Source organism: Letharia lupina (genome assembly GCF_014066315.1).
Source record: "Letharia lupina isolate WasteWater1 chromosome Unknown contig_3, whole genome shotgun sequence".
Taxonomy (NCBI): domain Eukaryota; kingdom Fungi; phylum Ascomycota; class Lecanoromycetes; order Lecanorales; family Parmeliaceae; genus Letharia; species Letharia lupina.
Genome location: NW_023502972.1, coordinates 1,332,274 through 1,350,835, shown reverse-complemented (window position 1 = coordinate 1,350,835; position 18,562 = coordinate 1,332,274). Strand labels below are relative to the sequence as shown.

General features: G+C 50.8%; 5 protein-coding genes across 5 annotated transcripts; 3 read left to right on the top strand and 2 right to left on the bottom strand.

Annotated features, from left to right (window-relative positions):
• Positions 1-916: 916 nt before the first annotated feature.
• Positions 917-2,124, top strand: HO133_007273 (uncharacterized protein; the record flags this gene model as incomplete). Its single annotated transcript, XM_037298165.1, has 3 exons — positions 917-1,113; positions 1,177-1,779; positions 1,830-2,124. The coding sequence occupies 3 exons, from the start codon at positions 917-919 to the stop codon at positions 2,122-2,124; spliced, it is 1,095 nt and encodes a 364-aa protein (XP_037156800.1).
• A 3,091-nt stretch (positions 2,125-5,215) lies between these two features.
• Positions 5,216-5,569, bottom strand: HO133_007272 (uncharacterized protein; the record flags this gene model as incomplete). Its single annotated transcript, XM_037298164.1, has 2 exons — positions 5,216-5,233; positions 5,291-5,569. The coding sequence occupies 2 exons, from the start codon at positions 5,567-5,569 to the stop codon at positions 5,216-5,218; spliced, it is 297 nt and encodes a 98-aa protein (XP_037156799.1).
• A 1,921-nt stretch (positions 5,570-7,490) lies between these two features.
• On the top strand, positions 7,491-10,049 carry HO133_007271 (uncharacterized protein; the record flags this gene model as incomplete). Its single annotated transcript, XM_037298163.1, has 4 exons — positions 7,491-7,964; positions 8,017-8,292; positions 8,362-9,634; positions 9,688-10,049. The coding sequence occupies 4 exons, from the start codon at positions 7,491-7,493 to the stop codon at positions 10,047-10,049; spliced, it is 2,385 nt and encodes a 794-aa protein (XP_037156798.1).
• A 1,193-nt stretch (positions 10,050-11,242) lies between these two features.
• On the bottom strand, positions 11,243-12,322 carry HO133_007270 (uncharacterized protein; the record flags this gene model as incomplete). Its single annotated transcript, XM_037298162.1, has 3 exons — positions 11,243-11,445; positions 11,523-12,075; positions 12,152-12,322. 3 exons carry the CDS (start codon positions 12,320-12,322, stop codon positions 11,243-11,245), a joined length of 927 nt encoding a protein of 308 aa, XP_037156797.1.
• Positions 12,323-14,205: 1,883 nt separating this feature from the next.
• Positions 14,206-17,735, top strand: HO133_007269 (uncharacterized protein; the record flags this gene model as incomplete). Its single annotated transcript, XM_037298161.1, has 4 exons — positions 14,206-14,711; positions 14,764-16,751; positions 16,801-17,010; positions 17,065-17,735. The coding sequence occupies 4 exons, from the start codon at positions 14,206-14,208 to the stop codon at positions 17,733-17,735; spliced, it is 3,375 nt and encodes a 1,124-aa protein (XP_037156796.1).
• Positions 17,736-18,562: the final 827 nt, after the last annotated feature.

Here is an 18,562-nt window from a genome sequence, read left to right as displayed (position 1 = left end):
CGCGCTGGGAATTTCCGACGCATTGTGACGACAGGTCACAGATGGATGGCAGTCGTTGGCAGGAGGAATCATTGTTGGGCGAAATGCGATTTGCCAACATGCAACTCGATGAAAGAGGATGGGGACCGAGGGGGAAGGTTGCATCGGCTTGGCAGAGATTTTGGATGTGCGACTGCGGATGTCATCGAGTGGTGTGATGCTCAGTAGTAGCCAATATAAATGAGGAGATTAATGGCTCCGCGGTAGATCAACATCCAACTTTTGATTGAAGACAAGGGTGGAGCAATCTCCATTATTATCACTTTATTCTCCACAAAAACCTTCAACCAGCGTAGATAAAAAGATAAAAGGAGGGCACTAAACAAATTCGGCCTTGGCGTCACGGAATTATGCCCGCTCTTCCCAACATTTAGGCCACTGGCTTCCCAAGTTCCCAAGCGTTAGCTAACCTTCTTATACCTTGTAATACCTTGCAGCTGCTTGCAGAATGCAGAATGCTTGTTAGTTCCCTACCTCTGACTTAATTCTTAGCGCGAACCAGCCCGAGGGCTTGGTTTAGCGCTGTCCAGCAAAAAGTACCGTAGTCGTCTCAATATCCCCACCTACTACTTGTACTCTTTCATTACTACTAAACTTCGAGCATCAGGAGCATCAGGAGCATCAGCATACTAAAACCCATCCTTCTGGATTCCTTCGGAACAAACACGCCTTGAAACCAACGTACCTGATACTCTTCATGATAGAACCTCATTAGTCTTCGCAGATCCATCCTTCGAGTGGGGGAAGTTGTTACTCCTCCATTATAGATGGGATTCACCACCCGTGAAGCCTCCCATTTGACTATCACTATCATTTAGCACTTCAATTGAGCATTGGACCAGCATAGAACCTCACGGTTCAACAGCCCTCGACAAGAATGAATTTCACGGGCCGAGGTGGTTCGGGAGGACCTGAGGACAAGCAGCCCAGAGGCTTGGCCAAGTTCATGAGAAGAGCAAGCCTGGTCTTGAGGAGGGACAAATCTAAAAGGCAGTCCATGTCCAGTCCCTCGGAACTTGCGCCTGTGAGCGACCCGGTCATCCCAGTGGAGTCGAGCTCGACTCCAACAAGAAGGTAAGCAAGTTTCGACACCTGGTCCCAGCCTCGGTTTCAGAACCTGGTCTAACTCAAACACAGCCCTCCTGTCACAGCACCAGCAGTGACCAAGGCCGACACCACGCCGACTCTATCCGTCCCTGCTGGCATCTCCCAAATCATCAAGGAAAACAGACCCATTCCCGCTGCCAGCAAAACAAGAGGCGCCATGACGGCCAAAGAGAACCACACTATCCAAGAAGAGAAAGCTCGCGCTCTTTTCGCCAAGTATGGCTTGACATTAGAGCCTGGAGAGTGGACTGTGCCGGCCACAGTGGGGTTGCCTAGAGTGGAGAAGCAGGTCCGCATGAGGATCCATCGCACCTGCCATCGGTGCCAGACTACATTCGGCGCGGACAGGGTCTGCAGCAATTGTCAGCACACCCGTTGCAAGAAATGCCCTCGCTTCCCGAGCTCCAAGTCCCAGGTACCAAAGGGCAAAGGACTCGCCGCCGACGACGGGCTAGAGAAGAAGACTGGTGCTCTCACCATGGTACACCGCGCAAGTGGGAAAGAGATGACCAGGAGAGCACCGACGCAGCGTGTGCGCAGGACGTGCCATCAATGCGAGACACTCTTCCAGGGCAAGGCTACTCAATGCGAGAATTGCAAGCATTTGCGTTGCCCCACATGCCCACGCGACCCGTACGTCAACACATTCCAAGCATCCGAACTTCATCGCTGACTCCCCCCAGACCCAAATCCGACAAGCACCTCGAGGGTTATCCAGGCGACACCGAAGAGACCTTTCCCTTGGCCAAAAGAGAAATGAGGAGCATACGGACCCACGTGAGATGGAATTGCGAGAAGTGCGAAACGCTGTTCCAGGATACGGAGAAGACTTGCGGTCACTGCGGGCATGAAAAGTGTGATGAGTGCCCCCGTCAGCCTCCAAAGACAGTCAAACGGACACTAGACGACGAGGCTGTGAAGAGTGTGGAAGAGCGGATGAAAACTTTGGATGTGTCTCCCCAGGCATCAGCTGCCTGACACGCGAGCGATAGATGAGATTTTCTTTACGACTACGGTGATATAATTTTTGCTGCTTGCCTACCTCTAATGCTTAACGATACGGATGTGAGCGATTTTGCTTATGATAGCGGCCTATGTTTTCTGTTGTAGCGTTTACCCTGAACGCTTCCATTCTCCACTCCAGCTACAACTCGATCTGACTTCCTTCACCACTGATTGAAAAACATGTCATACCCACATAACTATACGATCGCATCGACAAACCGTCTACCATGAGATTGCTGCCTTCATTTCACGTGATAATTTTACGACCTTCCTTCTCCTCACTTTCTCCATGTCGGTCACCCCGGAATACCTCCAACGGATCTCGCGTCGCTTTGCCAGGACACCCCTGCCCCGCCCTGCGAAACAGCCTCTCAAGTCGGGGACCGTCCCCAAAAAAACCACTTTCACTTTCCCCATCCCCAGTAACTTTGACTTTTGCCACGGCGGGTCGTAAGAGGCTCAAGCCGTGGGGGCGGGAAGCCGTCACCTGTCTGTGGACCCTGGACCCCCCATTCCCAAACTCCACTCGCTTTCTCAAAGTTTCATTGTATGTAGATGACACTCGACGACTGGCCCGCCACCGTTTTTTCATTGGATCCGACCGGGGACGAAGGTTCGAGCTTGCACCGATTGGCTTTTTCCCCCATCTTGGGTTGGAAATCGAGACGATCTGGATCCGTGTCATCATGTAAGTGTAACCCCCCCAGCCACCAAGATTTGACACATCTGGTACCGCCACTGGTGCATCGATCCGGGACCATGGCTCTGGACGGGATACGAATACCCTGACGGCTCGGGGTTGGGAATTTTAGACGCCAAGTACGCTTGGCCTGATCCGGAGGCATCTTCTTACTTTACCTGACTTTACTTACCCGGAAAAAGTGTTGGATATTTGTCATGCTAAACGTCATTTGATGAAAGTCTGGCAGAGGGTCATTTTGATGCCCGGAATTTTAAAGTTTGTAGTAGATCTGTATTGTCGACACGTTGAAACAGATGGCAACGACGCGATACCTGTCAAGACGCCGCTACTGCAGTGTGTGCATGAGACTTTTTTTGATCGGGCTGTCAAGAAGGGGATGGTGGGGGGGGTGAGTGGAGTGGAGAGTGATGATGTAAGGAAGGTAAGGTGCTTACCGCCGGAATAGGGTAGCAATCTGCTAAGCAGTAACCGGTAAGGTAAGGTGAGTATCGATTTCCGAGCCCTAGGGTAAGGATGAGGCGGCTCGGTAGCCGGGCCGATGGAGAACGAACGGCACGCTGGGGACATTTGCTTGAGCATCTTCTCGATCGATACCACGCACTTTGGCCTTGAAGCGAGGCTGGCGAGATGGTGAGGACATCTTCTGGCTAAGTAGGTATACATCTAACTCCGGGCCATCTTTGGGAGGAATCTCGACTCCACCGCGTGGCAGGCATCGCGCCTAGAACCCGAATTCCCCGCTCCCCCTATGTCAAGCCTCGAATCACTCAAGCCACTTCGTCACAAAGGAAAAGGAAGAGAAAAAAAAAAGGGTCGGGCCAAAGGGGACGCCGATGATTAACTCGCGAGACGCGGAATTGTGTAAAACGTCCCCTCCCCCCCTTTCCCCTCCTTCCCATCGGTGATCCCTTTCGCCGGGTCCTTCGGGGATCCACAAGCACGCATCCGTCTCCCGCGCTGTTGGGGAAAGAACACGAAAAAAAATAAAAAATAAAAAATAAAAAAAATGGGGGCGTTCGTCCGGCATGACACACACGGGTGCGCTGGCCACGCAGCTCCCTCGCACGAGGGCGTCCTAGGCCCGATGGGGAAATTCATCGACGATGCACGTCGCGATCACATGTGACAGCTGCAGCTAGGCGGTGGGGGAAAATCTTGGAGGCGGAGTTAGGGCCCTTGGCGGTTCCAAACCTCGCCCCCCTCATGTCACATCGTCGCAGAGGTGGGGCAATCGCCGGGGATGGATGGCGAGTGGAGAGAGAGAGTTCTTTTCTGACGGAGACGAGGCGGTCCGAACGATCGGGTTTGAGATTTCTGCGGATGGAGGGAGCTACGTCGTACCGCGATGCGAATTTGATTCGGAGCCGTCTGGGAGAATCGCGTTGCTGTGTTTGGGAATGCGTCAATCGCACGGCTCGATGATCGGCGCGACTGTCGGATGGAATCGAATAGGGTCCTCGGGGCTTTTTCGAACAGTCATCGTGATCGTGGCAGCGAGCGCTTCTTATCACGTACCTAGTCAACGGGACACTCTTCTGGTAGTCTACGCCCTTTTCTACGTGGCATGGCTCGTAGCGTCTTCCCGAACATCCTTTTTCCACGACCGAGTAATCACCCCCTGCGCCTGATCTCCATACGCAAAATCGAGATCGGAACCCCGCTGTCAAAATCCCCTACTTTGGAAAGATAGTCCACCTAGGCGCTCGATATCGATCCCGCACCTCGTATCGAGTGCGGAAGAATCAACAAACGAGCGGAATGAAGCCGAAGCCAGCTTTCGTCTCTCCCTTGTTCTCAGGCAGACGTAGACTAGCTACTGCACCTCAGCCTCCTCGTTCCCCGCCCGTCTCGGAGACCCATGGTTACCCCCCATCCGAGACCCCTAGCCCGGGCTCCTTCGACGCTAGCGCGAGGGTGGAAAATCCAGTGAGGTGTGCAGAATTAGGCACTATACAAAAAACCAACGCAAAGTGTACGGAGGTCGGTGATTGAACCGTCCTGGAGGCCAAGATTCCACTGCCTATCTCCGACATTGGGAAATTGATTCTCGAATGTTAATAGGTAATGAATGACAGCTCTATCAGAGCTGAAAGGTAGTTGACAGGTGTGTGTGTGTGCGATCTTCCTCAGCGCCAAGGATCCCAACGGTTTGGGCACACGCTAACTGTGTTTAGCGCCGTCTGGGGCTTTTACGGTGCTGCCCTCCGTGACGGAGGCACTTATGAATGCAGGATCCGGCGTTGGAGGACGCTACTTATGGGAAGTGGATGCGATACGATGGCTATATCTCGCTGGAAAAGCCTATTCTATGCTCACCCAGTCGACTTTGGATTCCCTGAAAGCACCAACTTTCCGCACCGATTACGTAGTTTGGCAGTACTGTTAGCCTACCATGAGGGGCTCGACGTCTCTCGCCGTTGTGAAGGAGCAACGTACCAGGCCGTCTTCCGAAATGACTGCTCCCCATTGGACGGGTAGCAAGTGGGCCTCGGTATCGCCCGGAGGACGATGAGAAGCGACGCTAATCACACCACTGTGGGTAGACGTTATCGGTACTGCTTGTTTCCCGCCGGGATACCGTCTCAAAAGGCCTAGGGCGACAAGAGCGATGGTCACAGTCACGGCGAGAGAGAGGGCCATGATGATGCCTATAGGCGAGAAGCCCACACGGGAACTGTCCTCGGCCGGGTTTCGGCTCCCATCGTTGTTGTACATGGTTGTGCGGACCAGGAATATACTCTGCGGCCGCTCATTTGCAGCTTACAAGAGATGCAACAAGGCAGAGCTGCAACCAAGGCAGCACCATACGAACGCATTCTTTCGAGCTATATGTCGAAGGTTTTTAACACTGGGCACCCCGATATCTAGCGAGACTTTCATCTCGTGGGCTGAATCGACCTCATCGCGAGTAGGTCCCACGAGGAGCTGCATGCAGTAGTCACTACTACCGAGCAGCAGGGTTGAGAGGATGTTGATGAGTAGATGGAGCCAAAGATTGAGTCTCTTCGCCTTGGAGCAGTCCCCAAGGTACATGGCACCGATGCCAGTAACGGTACCATAGCTTGAGACCAGCCAGGCGGTCCAAGACGCGTTCGCTGCGAGAACGAAGAAAGCGATTGTTTGCTGGACGGCCAACGCTCGGGATCTGTCGGACCATTTCGTTCGAAAGGTTTGGGCTCGGCGATGATCTGGGTCGATTTCGGGAATCCATGGGCTGAATCGCTTGATCTTGGCAAATCTGGGTAATACTGAGGGAAGCTCATTGCTGCAGGATTGACCATTGGCGCGTGTGCATCACGGTTTGAAATGACAGAGAACTCACGAGTGAATGCCGAGTGTCGAGGCGAGAGTAATGATCGATGAAGGCACGGGCTCCAATGGTTGGAGCTCGTATTCGTGTAAGAGTGATGCTTCTTCAGATGTGGTAGAGTGAAATAATCTCGCTGCCATAATAATCACTAGGCTAGCTTAATAGAAGTTGGCTTTGTCTAAAAGCATGGGCTGCAGACGGACTGAACTTTATAGAAGACACTAGGTACCTAAGGTACCCTAAGGTATGCAGCCATCTCGTATGATTCAAAAATTACGGTACGAATCAATAATACCTTGAAGTAGACTCCAGTCATGTGCTCTTGACGCCCATTTTCAGCCTTCTCACTTCTGACGTTAAAGTACACAGCTGAGATGTAGATACAACCTAGCGAACGGTATCAGTCGGTAGTTTTCTGTACGGCTGCCTAGGGTGCATGGACTTCTACCAATGCTCTACCATGAGACTACTGGTATACGGGCCAAATCTGACTATCTGGACTGTTTACACGTTGAAAGTCAATTACATTGAGAAGGCTTCCCCACCTGAGTAGATAAATAAGCACGCATTATCTTCACCACATCTCAAGAAGAAACCCCCTTCTTCGGTATAGGCGATTTTGATTGACAAGGCTGTACATACTGTAGTTCTGGTCATGACTGCCGCACGGGAACACGGAGTCCCATCCTGCCGTGGTCGAAAGGGACGGAAAGAGGATTCGCGCTTCTCACGACGAATAACTGGTCTCCAAACGCATCCACACTGGTCTCATGGCCCGACAGTCCCCAATAAAGTATCTTGTCAGACAAGCCAGATTTTCCTTTCTCTTCCACATGCCCTTATCATGATCAAAACAAAAACGAAAACGAGGCTGAAGGAACGTTCGATATGGTCAGGCTACCGTGGTCCCTTTCAGCCTGATGGAGTGCATTCGCTTGCCGAAAGCCAGGCAATTTCATCGCATCGGTAGATCATTGACGGTGACCACTACTTAACCGAATACTTGATACAATGTCTTCCTACGAGGCTGGCAAGCTGAAGCTTAAGCCTTTCGCAAACGATCAATCTGGCATGTTGCCATCTCCACCACAGGTGAAGCTAATGCGGACTGCATATTCATCATCCCACTGATTACATGCACCCCTTCGCCTCAGCCCTCCTGAGGAATGTCCTGCCCCGCGAGGGTTAGCGAATCAGCTTCCATCGCAGAACCCCCTCTGATAACACATTTGCGGCGGGGCACCAAGAATCAGCCAAACATGGCACAAAGTCTCCAATACTGAACGGTATCTCGTGTCGGGGACATAGCGCCATTGATGACACGTCATGTGGCAAGCCACCAAGAGGCAGGCATCCTCTGATCGATTCCCAATGCAGAGCGAGGCCATGTTTCAAGGCGATTTACCCGCAAACCTCAGCCTCTTTGAGGTTGGTCGGACACCTAATTCGTATGCTCCAGAATATGTAAGTCCAAACCCCCGGCTGGTCTTGGTCAAAAGCCCACCGACAATGCAGCTTCCGGGCAGTCTAACGTATTTTTTGCGCAATCTTGGACTTGAGATTCTTGCTTTCGACTCGAAATCAGAGCCAACGAAAGTGGTAGTCAAAAAATCTCTCTGGGTGGCATTCAGCCGCTGTCTAATCCACATCTTGCCTGTTACAGTGTCTTTGGTCCTGCTCCGACTCAACCTTGGGGGCTTCTACATCGGACATGGGTTCGCACAACAATCCAGCAGCGACCTAACGGACCAAGGAAATGACGTGAAACTTGCGTTGATACAGGTTGCAGCAAAGGTTCAGGTAAACACGCGTTGCAGGACCAGGAGAAGAAGAAAAGGGCTGATGGAGATAGGAGCTTCTCGTAATCTCAAGCTATGGTGTCATTATTTTCTCAGTCACCAGAGATAGATTGTTGCGTGAAGGCATCCCTTTAGGGCTTGCGACATCGGGATTTTCTTTCGCTCGTGTAGGCTACTTCTGGTCACCAGCGCTGTGGGGCGCTATCTCGGCCCTCGTCACTTCCCGCAGGATTCAAGACGTATGCCTTCTAAGCCTGGTTACTTTGGGAGGCCTCATAGCGGTAGCAGCAGGGCCTGCAAGCGCCATCCTAATGTTGCCTCGACCGACGGTATGGACCTTATCTCCAAGGTGTATTCCCATGTGGTTACTAGCTAATCCCGATTTGTTTGCTTTGCAGAATTGGCCCGAGTTTATTACAGATTTCTGGCTCAACGGAACAGCAGACGTTTACTGGCCCTCTGTCTTAACCTCTGACCATCTCGGTGGGCCTCGATGTTCAAGTGCCAAAGGCCTGGACACAATAGAATGTGTCGCAAAAGGCGTATCGAGTCTCGAGAGCTTCTATAACTATGACCGCACCCAGAGCAGTTATGAGATTTCCACACGAGAGTCACAATTTCCGAGGACCTTACAAGCAGTCCCAAGGCAAGCCGGTCTTAGTGCGGAGGCATGGTCTGTTGCTCCTCACGCAGTCACCTCTTTGCTCAAGAACGACCTTTGGTATGATCCGCATTGGTATCCTACCAATCTTCGCCCCAGGGGAGTCCGCTATGCGGAAACATACTCCCAGGCGGCAGCGGTGCGTACCGTCTGCACCCGCGAGGTTTTGACCTTTTCAAATGCAACTTTCAAGGTGTCTTTACCCAATCCTCCGGCATACGACCTCTGGGCTAAAGGAAACGACCGATCAGGAAAACACACAGACATCAAGCTGTCCAGACCACTTTGGGGACACCATAAGGGTGCTCATACCGAACAGATAGGACTCACAACGGTGTGGATCCCGGCCAATCCTGATATGGAATCCGTCACCACAGGCCTTGTAATTCTGGGCCCCCTTACCTCGACATCGGCCACCCACCGTTTCGGGATAGTGTGCTCTATCGACGGCCGATGGAACAAAGCGAAGCACGTGTTGACAGGAAGTGGAAACGCCGTTACAGCTTGGGGAAACATGGCTTATGACAACACCGGTAGCGATATCAGCGTCGTACAGAGTGGCCAGCGCAACAATGAGGCTATCCTGACCAAGGCTCTGCCAATCAATGACGGGAGCTGGAGACATATCACGGCTGAACAAGGATGGCTGGACGGCTTGACGCCTCTTATACCCCAATGGATGGATGAGGCCAAGACTGCACTGAGCAAATCCACCATGACTACAGCTCTCGCTAACCTATTCATCGCAGGTGATGTTAGGTTGAAAACAGACAATCTTACGGAAGGTGAGGGAAGAAATTGGATACTAAATATTGAGACGATCACATCAACTGCGATGGCAGATGCCATATCCCGCGTTGGCCTCGGGCAGCAGTATAACACTATTAAATATTACACCAGTTTTGGGACACAGTGCACAAGCATCCGAGGTGCCACGCCTCGGAAATGGTGCCCAGGCCCTCCACCCTACACTCAGTCTAGCCCGTTAAAGTTCCATGGCTATTTGACCGGTGAGTGTGTGAAAAGGACCAAGAGGCATCGCTAACAAATCTTCATATGACAGGCTACGCTTACAAAGCCTCGAGAGTTACAGATTATCTCTCCATCGTCGTCCTACTGCTTCACATGGTGGTCGCCTTGATCCATACGCTATACCTTCTCTTTACGCAGCTCAGCTCCGCCTCCTGGGATACGATGGAAGAATTCATCGTGCTTGCGCAGGTTTCTAGGACTGATACGAAAGACTTGAGAAATACCAGCGCGGGCATCAAGCGATTTTCAACAATGGCGCGGAATACCCGCGTGAAGACGTCTGGGCCTGGAGCTGGTGGAGGTGAAGAGAAGGTGGAGTTGCTAATTGGTGGAGAGGAACGGGAGAAGATGGGAAAAGTGGAGGAGGGGGAGGAGTATGGGAATGAGGACTGAATGCAGGGAGATTGACAATCTGCAATTCCATAACGCGTAATCCCATCGCCTAAGTTTAATCTACCCGAATCCTAATATAACAGTTCTAATTTCCTCCTCACCTTCGCCGCAATCTGGAGGAGAAGGAGATTGTTCTTCCCCAGAAATGCCAAGTGCCCGTCGCACCAGCTAGTGGCAGAGTCAGTCTTAATCGACATGCACGCCCGCCCGCGACAGGTAGTGTCCCGTACAGTATTCATACTCGGCCTCACTCGTCACAACCAGCTGTGCTACCTCAGCTCAGTCGACCAATCTCCTAGGCCGATGATGCCTGCGAATTGTAATCACTCCGGTCTCCTCTCCCCCCCAGCCCCGCCGTCCCAGCGGCGCTAGCAGCGATACAAAACTATTTGAGGTTAGTAATCTGAGCTGCGGAAAGCGGCGACGATATGATCGGGTTGGATATCCACACATAGTCCCTTTACGCGCACACTAGTCACTCTGCTTTTAATCCTTCTTCTTCTTCTACTACTACCAAGATATCCATCTCTCGTGCCCAAGCAGCGGGCGAATGAGCCAAGGCGTTGTCTCCTCAAGTCGGATCTGAGGCTCTCGTGTGAGCGTGTCGTCTTCACTTACCTAGATTGAGCTACTTGTTTGACACTTGTGCGCGTCAGGTCTTTCATGTCATGCTGGATGGGTCGCAGGGATTACGCCTGTGAGCGTACGTGACTTTGTGGGACGGTCGGTGGGCTGTTGGTAAGGGGCGGTTTGGTTGGTTGGTAAGGGTGATATTTGGGGTATGAGGGGTGGTAGTAGCATGGGAGGTGGGGAAGAAAGAGGAAAGGGTTGAGGAAGGAAGTGGTAGTGGTAGTAGTAGTAGTTGACTTCTACATTTAATACGAAGAAGACATGTTATCCATAGCTGGCCTATGCTATTCGTGGGAAGATTTGTGGTATTGATGGGAAGTTGCCCATGAGATGGGCGCCATTAGTACTATGAATAAGTATATTCCCAATGGGAGGTTATACTATTTATGGGTGAGATGTTTTATCCATAGGTAAATTCAACCCACCAATAACATGCAACGTCGATATAGCTCGTAATGAACACCAATCTCCTACAGTGGACAGAGTATCGACAGGATACCTGGAACAGGGGCTGTATCATGTGACCCACCAACAACCAGTTTCACTGTGGCTACTTACTTCCTTCAACTTTTTTCATCAAACTCATCATACCGGATTCGCTGCCGATCCGCCTTCTTGGCTTCGTCTCCGCGATGCAATTCTTTGAGATAGTCCTTAAACTCCCAAGACATGCGCACGATCTGCTGGATATGCGTCTTGCGCAGGGTAATCTTTCCATCCTCATCTGCGCCGTCGAAATCGGCTAGGGCAAATGCTGTTTGGAGCGCTGGGTGTCAGACCTGCAATCAGCCCTCCGCACCCCCGAGTGTGTATCAAAATGTGTGTAAAGTAAAAGCCACTCACCATTTCGAATTTCCCTCCCGTTCCACTTCAAGCCCGTCACTTCAAGTTCAGTCGTATAGAGTATCGTCTCTGCTGGAATATTCATGACATTCTTACGATCCCTCGCCAATTTGTCGAAAAATATCTTCCAGACTTTGAGTCGATCCTTTTGGATGAACTCGCGGTAATAGAGGGGAATATGGGAGACGAAAGCGTCGTCGAAGGAGCCAATGCGGTTAGTTGTTAGAAAGAGCATGCTTTGACAATTTTCAATTGCACGGAGGAAGCCTGTGAAACCTTTGTAAGCATTGTGATGGTGTTTGGGGTTAATATCTGTAGAGATGAAGGTGGTAAGAATCATAGGGATACCTGATACGAGGCTATTTCGAGTCAAGTCTTGATTCACGCGCCGTTCCATGTCGATGTCGGCTTCATCAATGAGGAGGATGGCGTTACACTGCTTCGCGCGCGTGAAATAGCGGTTGAGGCTTCTCTCCGCGTCCGAAGGCATATTGCCGATATCACTTGTAGCCAGGGCGAGGAGCGGACGCTTGGTGTATGCGGCGATGCCATTCTGGTTCTATCAGTACACTTCAGGGGGAGGTTGGGGTATGTCTGCAGGCAATACCTGCTGTGTAGGTTTTTCCGACGCCGGGCGTGCCGTGCAGCAGAAAGACCTTGCCTTCTCCTTTCCCAGCTACGAAGTCGGCTGTCCAGGGTTTGTGGGCCGGTTGACTGCTCGGGTCGGTTTCATTTTGGTAGTTTTTCGCCAATGCTTTGATCAATCGCCTTCGTTCGTCTTCCATGACTAGTGTATCCATCATCCCGGTATTGAATACGGGATCTGAAAAGCAGTATACATCTAGGCGTTATGCAAGCGAACGCCTTTGCTAGCATTGCTCCTCTTATAAGTTGCCCCAGTATAAAGGTAAGTCGTCAACCGGCCCACTGGGAAACTCTTACCCCAAGCTCGAGTTCTGAAAACATAAGCGTAAACATCTGGAGGACAGAGGAAGTATGGGTGGTCCGTAAGGGATTTCGTTGTTTCCGGGTAAGGGTCATTGTAAGTCGAAAAGCTGGAGGTTTTCGGGCGAATACCGCGTTGTTTAGACTTAAAGCACACATGAGAGGCATTCCGATACGCCGGATTTTGGAGTATCACCAAGCTCATCCAGGACAGGCCTGATTTCTTAGCATCTTCTGCACAGTAGACTTGGCTATCCACCATCGTCAGTCCTTTGATCTGACGTCTGTATAAGCCAGATACTCGGGGAAGACATGATCCCATTTCAAGAGATGCTCACGTATTTCTTAGGCCATGAATAGGTAGTCAGGGAAACTACAAAATCATACCCCAAAATATGAGATTCTTACAAAATCATACCCCTCACCAAAAAAATTGGGTATGAATTTGTAAGTTGCCAATCCTTGGGGTATGAATTTGGAAATTATCATTTCTTAGAATATAAAAATATAAGAGATTATTAACTTATAGATATATTTAACTCTATATCTATAAATTATTAGAGATATAGTTATAGTATATATAAGAGCCTTATTATATAATAAGGTAGAGTGTAGATAGACTATAAGACTAATATTTGATATTAACGTTATCTACGAGAAACAGATAGCAATTTCAGATTACTATAGTAACTTACAAAATCATACCCCTATTAATAATATCTTACAAATTCATACCTCATAGGGGTATGAATTTATAAGAATCCCATAGTAGAAAATAGAAAACACCATTGTATCAGCGCCAATAGGAATCGAATCTATTACGTATTAGATTCTTCTAATCTATAGTTTGGGGTATGACCATGTAATTTGCCCTGGTGTTAACATATAAAAAAATTGTAGATTGGAGCAGATGGTGAGTGGCCGTTGGATGATCTTGTAGAGAAATTTCCGAGCCGCTTTCAATCACAACAGGGCGAGAATGACAGCTGTAGAGTATTATACACCTGATTCTTGCTCTAGCAGTATTGTTATTTTCACATCTGGCGGACGCTGAAGTGGCGGGAACCGTGTCTAGGAATAAACATGTAACGATCAAGCATGGAGAAGCAACTGTCGAGTCCCGCAGAACTGTTCATGCCAAAGGAAAGCCGCACGCTAAAAACCACTAATCTCATTCAAGGTTTTGATACCCCGAGACTGTGGAACTGCGAAAAGCCGCTAATGCATGGGGGATGTGCTTGGTAATCAATGCTGCGCGCGAAAATGGGTGAGTGGCTTACGCTTAGTAATGGAACGAGCGCTACCACTAAGCTGCGTAGTCAGCAAGCTAACCCGAAGGGACTTAGTGAGAGCTAGGCAGGTCTGAGGGACTGAGGCAATGCCCTGCTGCGCTGGTCTTGTCCGCTTCTCCAAATACTCCCTATTCTATACCGACTGCCACCCGAATCGCGCGAGAGACGAGGCTACGAACATGGGTGAAGAAATTATGTCGATCGAATGCAGGCATAGCCCCAACCTGGCTGCCGGCTCTTCAGACAGTCGCGAAGCTAGTTCTTGCTGACGTTCAGCCTCTACGAATCGATTGGCTCTGCTTCCTTGAGGCTGAGACAATGCACTGATCCTCCTGAACGGATGTATTGCCCCGCGAAGTGAGGGGTCATGGCAGCCTGGAGCCTGGATATAAGATGCACAGCAGCGCCCAATGCAATCTTCCTTACCATCATCACGCCCCGGCACGATGAGCGAACGCCAGTCCTACGAATCGAGGATGGCTGACTTGAAGCTCAAGCGTTTTGCTTCCCGTTGGCAATCAACTCATGGGCAAGCCGCGAATCGTGACATTGACGAGCCTCACAGCACAGACGACGACCCCACAAGCCCAGGCAAAACGGAAGATGCACAGCGTTCAGTACCGAGTGTCTTCAAAGGTCTCAAAGTTGGCCAAGCAGGGATGATCTGGGGATCTGATGGTACACTGCTCGGCAAAGTTCAGGACGACAGCCTGACGGACCCAGAAGAGCTGGAAGGATTCCCCCTCAACGAGAAAGGTGAGGTACTCGATGAAGACGGACACAAGATTGGGCGGGCATTTGTCCATGAAACATTCGGGGGTACCAGGCTCAGAATTGCGCGTCAGCATTCATTCTACAAAATGAAACCAGACGAGGATGGGCGGTACCACTGTCCGTACGCGGCTCTGGGGGTATGTTGGTACAGACCACAGAAGTTGAAGTCCAATTTCGAGTCAGTCATGTCTGAAGATCTCTCTACCCACTAAAGTTGACCGCCGCTCTAGTAAACACCTAGACTCGCACTTGAAGCCATACCGCTGCGACGTCGGCGAATGTGTCGGCACACAATTCTCGTCCGCTGGTTGCTTGCTGCGTCACGAGAGAGAAGTCCACAAAATGCATGGTCACGGACCGAAGGCCTTCCTCGTCCATGGAGACGCCGCCATCCACAGAATGCACGACCCCTCTAAGAATCATCATGGGTGCTCCTTCCAGGGCTGTGACCATTTTCTACGCAATGATTTTGGAGACGAGGATGTTTTCGAACATGTGGAGGGAGCCCATGTGCTGGCGCCTCCAGCTACTGCGTACGGCAGGACACCTTGCCCGGAATCGACTGACAACGTTGGGAGGAAAGGGTTCGATTTCTTTGACACACACCTCAGGCCCAAGCACATCGTTACATCGGGACTTCGGCATCCTCCCAAGCTTGATACCATTCCCACAACCATTAGTCCCGAACAACCAAACTGGAACAACGAGAGAACTATGGTCGATGTAGACTTTTTACACAAGCTGGAGTCAAAGATCAGCGATCTACAGTCCCGTGTCGAAGAGTGTGAGGGCGCTCCTGGCTCTCCTACCAACTCTTCGATTTCTGATAGCGGAGACTCTGTAGACTCGGTCTCTGATGTTAGCCACAAGGGCGGTCGAGCAGCCAGGTATCCACAAGACTTTGATGATGAAACCATAAGCTACGAGCCGGAAGTGGAGAAAGGGAAGCGAGACGCAAAAGCCCTTGAGGGACCAAGCCTTGAGGTCGCGCGATTCAATCACCTTGGCGAGAATCAAAGATTTCAGGCAGAGCGTGATGGAATGTCTACACCCGTTCTCGAATTCCCGCCTGACAGGCCGCTTTTGACCGCCGTATCTGAGTATGATCGCAGCCAGTTCTGGCGAAGGCGAATCGAAATTGCGTCCCCCGCCTTCTTCGACCTCCTCAAGGAAGTGTCTCGGCATAACATTAGCGACCTTGCCCTCCACGAGGGTGTTTTATACCTTATGGAGCCCCTCATGGTTCTGTTCCTCAACCGCAAGCAGCTCACGGATTATGTGGAGAATACCAAGGAGTCCACACAGGTCAAGGAACACACAAAATTCATCTTGAACTTCCTGAAGAGCGATTTCAGCGACATTAGTAGAGTGCTTGACAACTTTGAGTCGGTGACGCCTCCGAACCTTGTCAAATACAGTGACTTGTGGATGCTTTATAGACCTGGCACGATGGTGTACAGTCGTGGCAATGGCGAATGGGAAGCTTTCGTCGTTGACTCTCTCGATGGTATGCAGATACGAAAACCGTCGCCAGACAACGGTCACGCCCTTACCAGGCTCGATATCAGAGCATGGTCCATGAACTTCGACGGTGAGGTATATGGCCGCGTTTGGTCCATTCATTGCGTTGCTCCATTCCATGGTGTTCAGGACATCAGCTCTCTGTCCCTAGTCCCGGAGAAATATCTTTTGGACCGAAACGCCATCAGAGAATCGCTACTATCTCGCGGAAGAAAGTTCTGTGCTTTTCAGGTACAGCACTGTCAAGAGAGCGAGATCTCTCCTTCACAGTCTACTCGTATCATGGTGGATCATCTAACTTATCAGAAGCGCAACGGGTGGCTCATCTCCGTCAATGGAAAGTACGGACCCTCCAGTGCCAAGGACAGGAGCTGGAAAGAAAACAGATACAGCGATTGGGATACAAGTGGCGACGCTTTTGACCGGCGATCAAGACGTTATACACCCCAGCGCTCCCTCGTGCGCCACTTTGAGGATGAATACTGCAGCAGAGACTACGAGATCGAAAGCATCGACAAACCTGAGGACCCTCAAGCTGAACCTTGCCGAATTTATTCATCAGATCGTCCTTCGCATGTCGTCGTCCGCGAGTTCGAGAAATACGATCTGATCCGGCCAGATGCCGAGATGGACGAGCTCACATTGATGCTTTGTCCGCAACATGTGCGTGGCTTCTCCTTTCGGGACAAAGTGTGGAGTAAGTCTATACAGTGCGCTATTTCCTGCGAAATCTAATTTGAGTCTAGAATTCCTCAACGTATCACAACTCAAGCCGGTGTCTTTCCAAGAAAACGCCTGGGACCGTCTAGTCCTCGACGAAGAATACAAAGACATCCTAGAAACCATGGTCTCATCTCATGATGGGAAGCTCGCTGGATTGAGAGGTTCAGCAGGTGGAAAAGGACTTAGCATACTGCTACACGGCGAGCCAGGTGTGGGCAAAACGCTGACTGCTGGTACGTATTCGAGAACTCGTCCTAGCGCCGTTCATTGCTGATGGAAATCGCAAGAATCTATCGCGGAACATTTTCGCAAACCTCTATTCCCTGTCACTTGCAGCGATATTGGAACTTCCCTGCCGGTATTTGATGAGAAACTAGAAGAAATCTCCGATTATGCCACAAAATGGGGTGCCATCTTGCTGTTCGATGAAGCAGACGTCCTCTTACAAGCTCGACGTGATTATGAATGTGCCAATCTCAAACGCAACAATCTTGTATCGAGCTTCGTACGATTCATCGAATACTATCAAGGTATCGTATTCATCACCACCAATCGCGTCAGCAGATTCGACGAAGGGCTCATGCCGCGCATCGACATTACCCTCTGCCTACCTCGTCTGGACCGTGCCCGTAGAATCGGGATCTGGCTCAATCAAATTCAGGACTTGTCCGATGAAGGCACCATCAACGCATCACAGTCTGCTGATTTGCGCACGCTTGCTCGACAGAAGTGGAGCAAGGATGACATCAACGGGCACCAGATCAAAAAGACGGTCCAAACTGCAAGGGTTTTGGCGGAGAGGAAGGGTAGGATGTTGGGAGCTAGGGAAGTTGAAACAATGCTAAAGATCGGGAGGGAATTTGGAGAGCGCGCTGGCCACTTGGAGAAGGAGAGAGAGAGAGAGAGAAAGAAAGATAAGGAGGATCTGGAGGGATTCGAGCAGGTGGAGAAACCTTGATATGAAGGGGAGGGGGTAAGCTTTCCTTACGTTATGGTAGTAGGATACTTGATGACATTTACGGCCATGTTCCCAATCAACGATCTTTTTTTCTGTCATCCGTGACTCTACCATTCCCTCACAGACTTCTATCGCACATGGATTTTCTGTATTCTCTTTCTCAAGCTACACGCCGGTTCTCAAACCAACGACCCCTTCCCCAAAAAAAAAGACGTCAGAATATTCACACGCGTCCTTGCTCTCTTCCGGACCCAATCCTCCTTTCCACATTCTGCCCGGAATCGCCATCGTATTTGCACCAGCGAAAAACCTAAAACAAAAGTCGCATGATTTCAACACCCCCACAACCAGACCCCGATTCAGCAAACCTACGTCCCGTCCTCCTCCTCTTCCCTCCCATCCTCCCACGGCCGCCGCGGCACGTCGAACTGATTCGCATCTGCCCTCCTACCGACCGGCGGACTCCCGGCGCGGCCACCCGGGTTGGCCCATCGGCGCCAGTCGTCCCGCCGCGCCGCAAAGCGGGATTCTTTCGTCTTTTGACCTATGTGGATGGCCCTGGGGCATTGGATCAGCGGAGGGTTTTTCTCTCTCTCTCTCTCTCTCTCTCTCTCTCGCTCTCAAGCGCGTGAATAGGATGGATGGATATGGGAAGGGCTCTCTAAAGCGTGTGAATAGGATGGATGGGGGAAGGGGAGAAGTTCACTTTTGGAATTTTTCGAAAAAGTCGGGGACTGAAGGTCGCCGTTTTGAGGTGTGCGGTGGTGGTGACTTGGTGGTTGATGAGGATGACGATGGTGAAGTCGAGGTGTCGGATGAGGGGGATG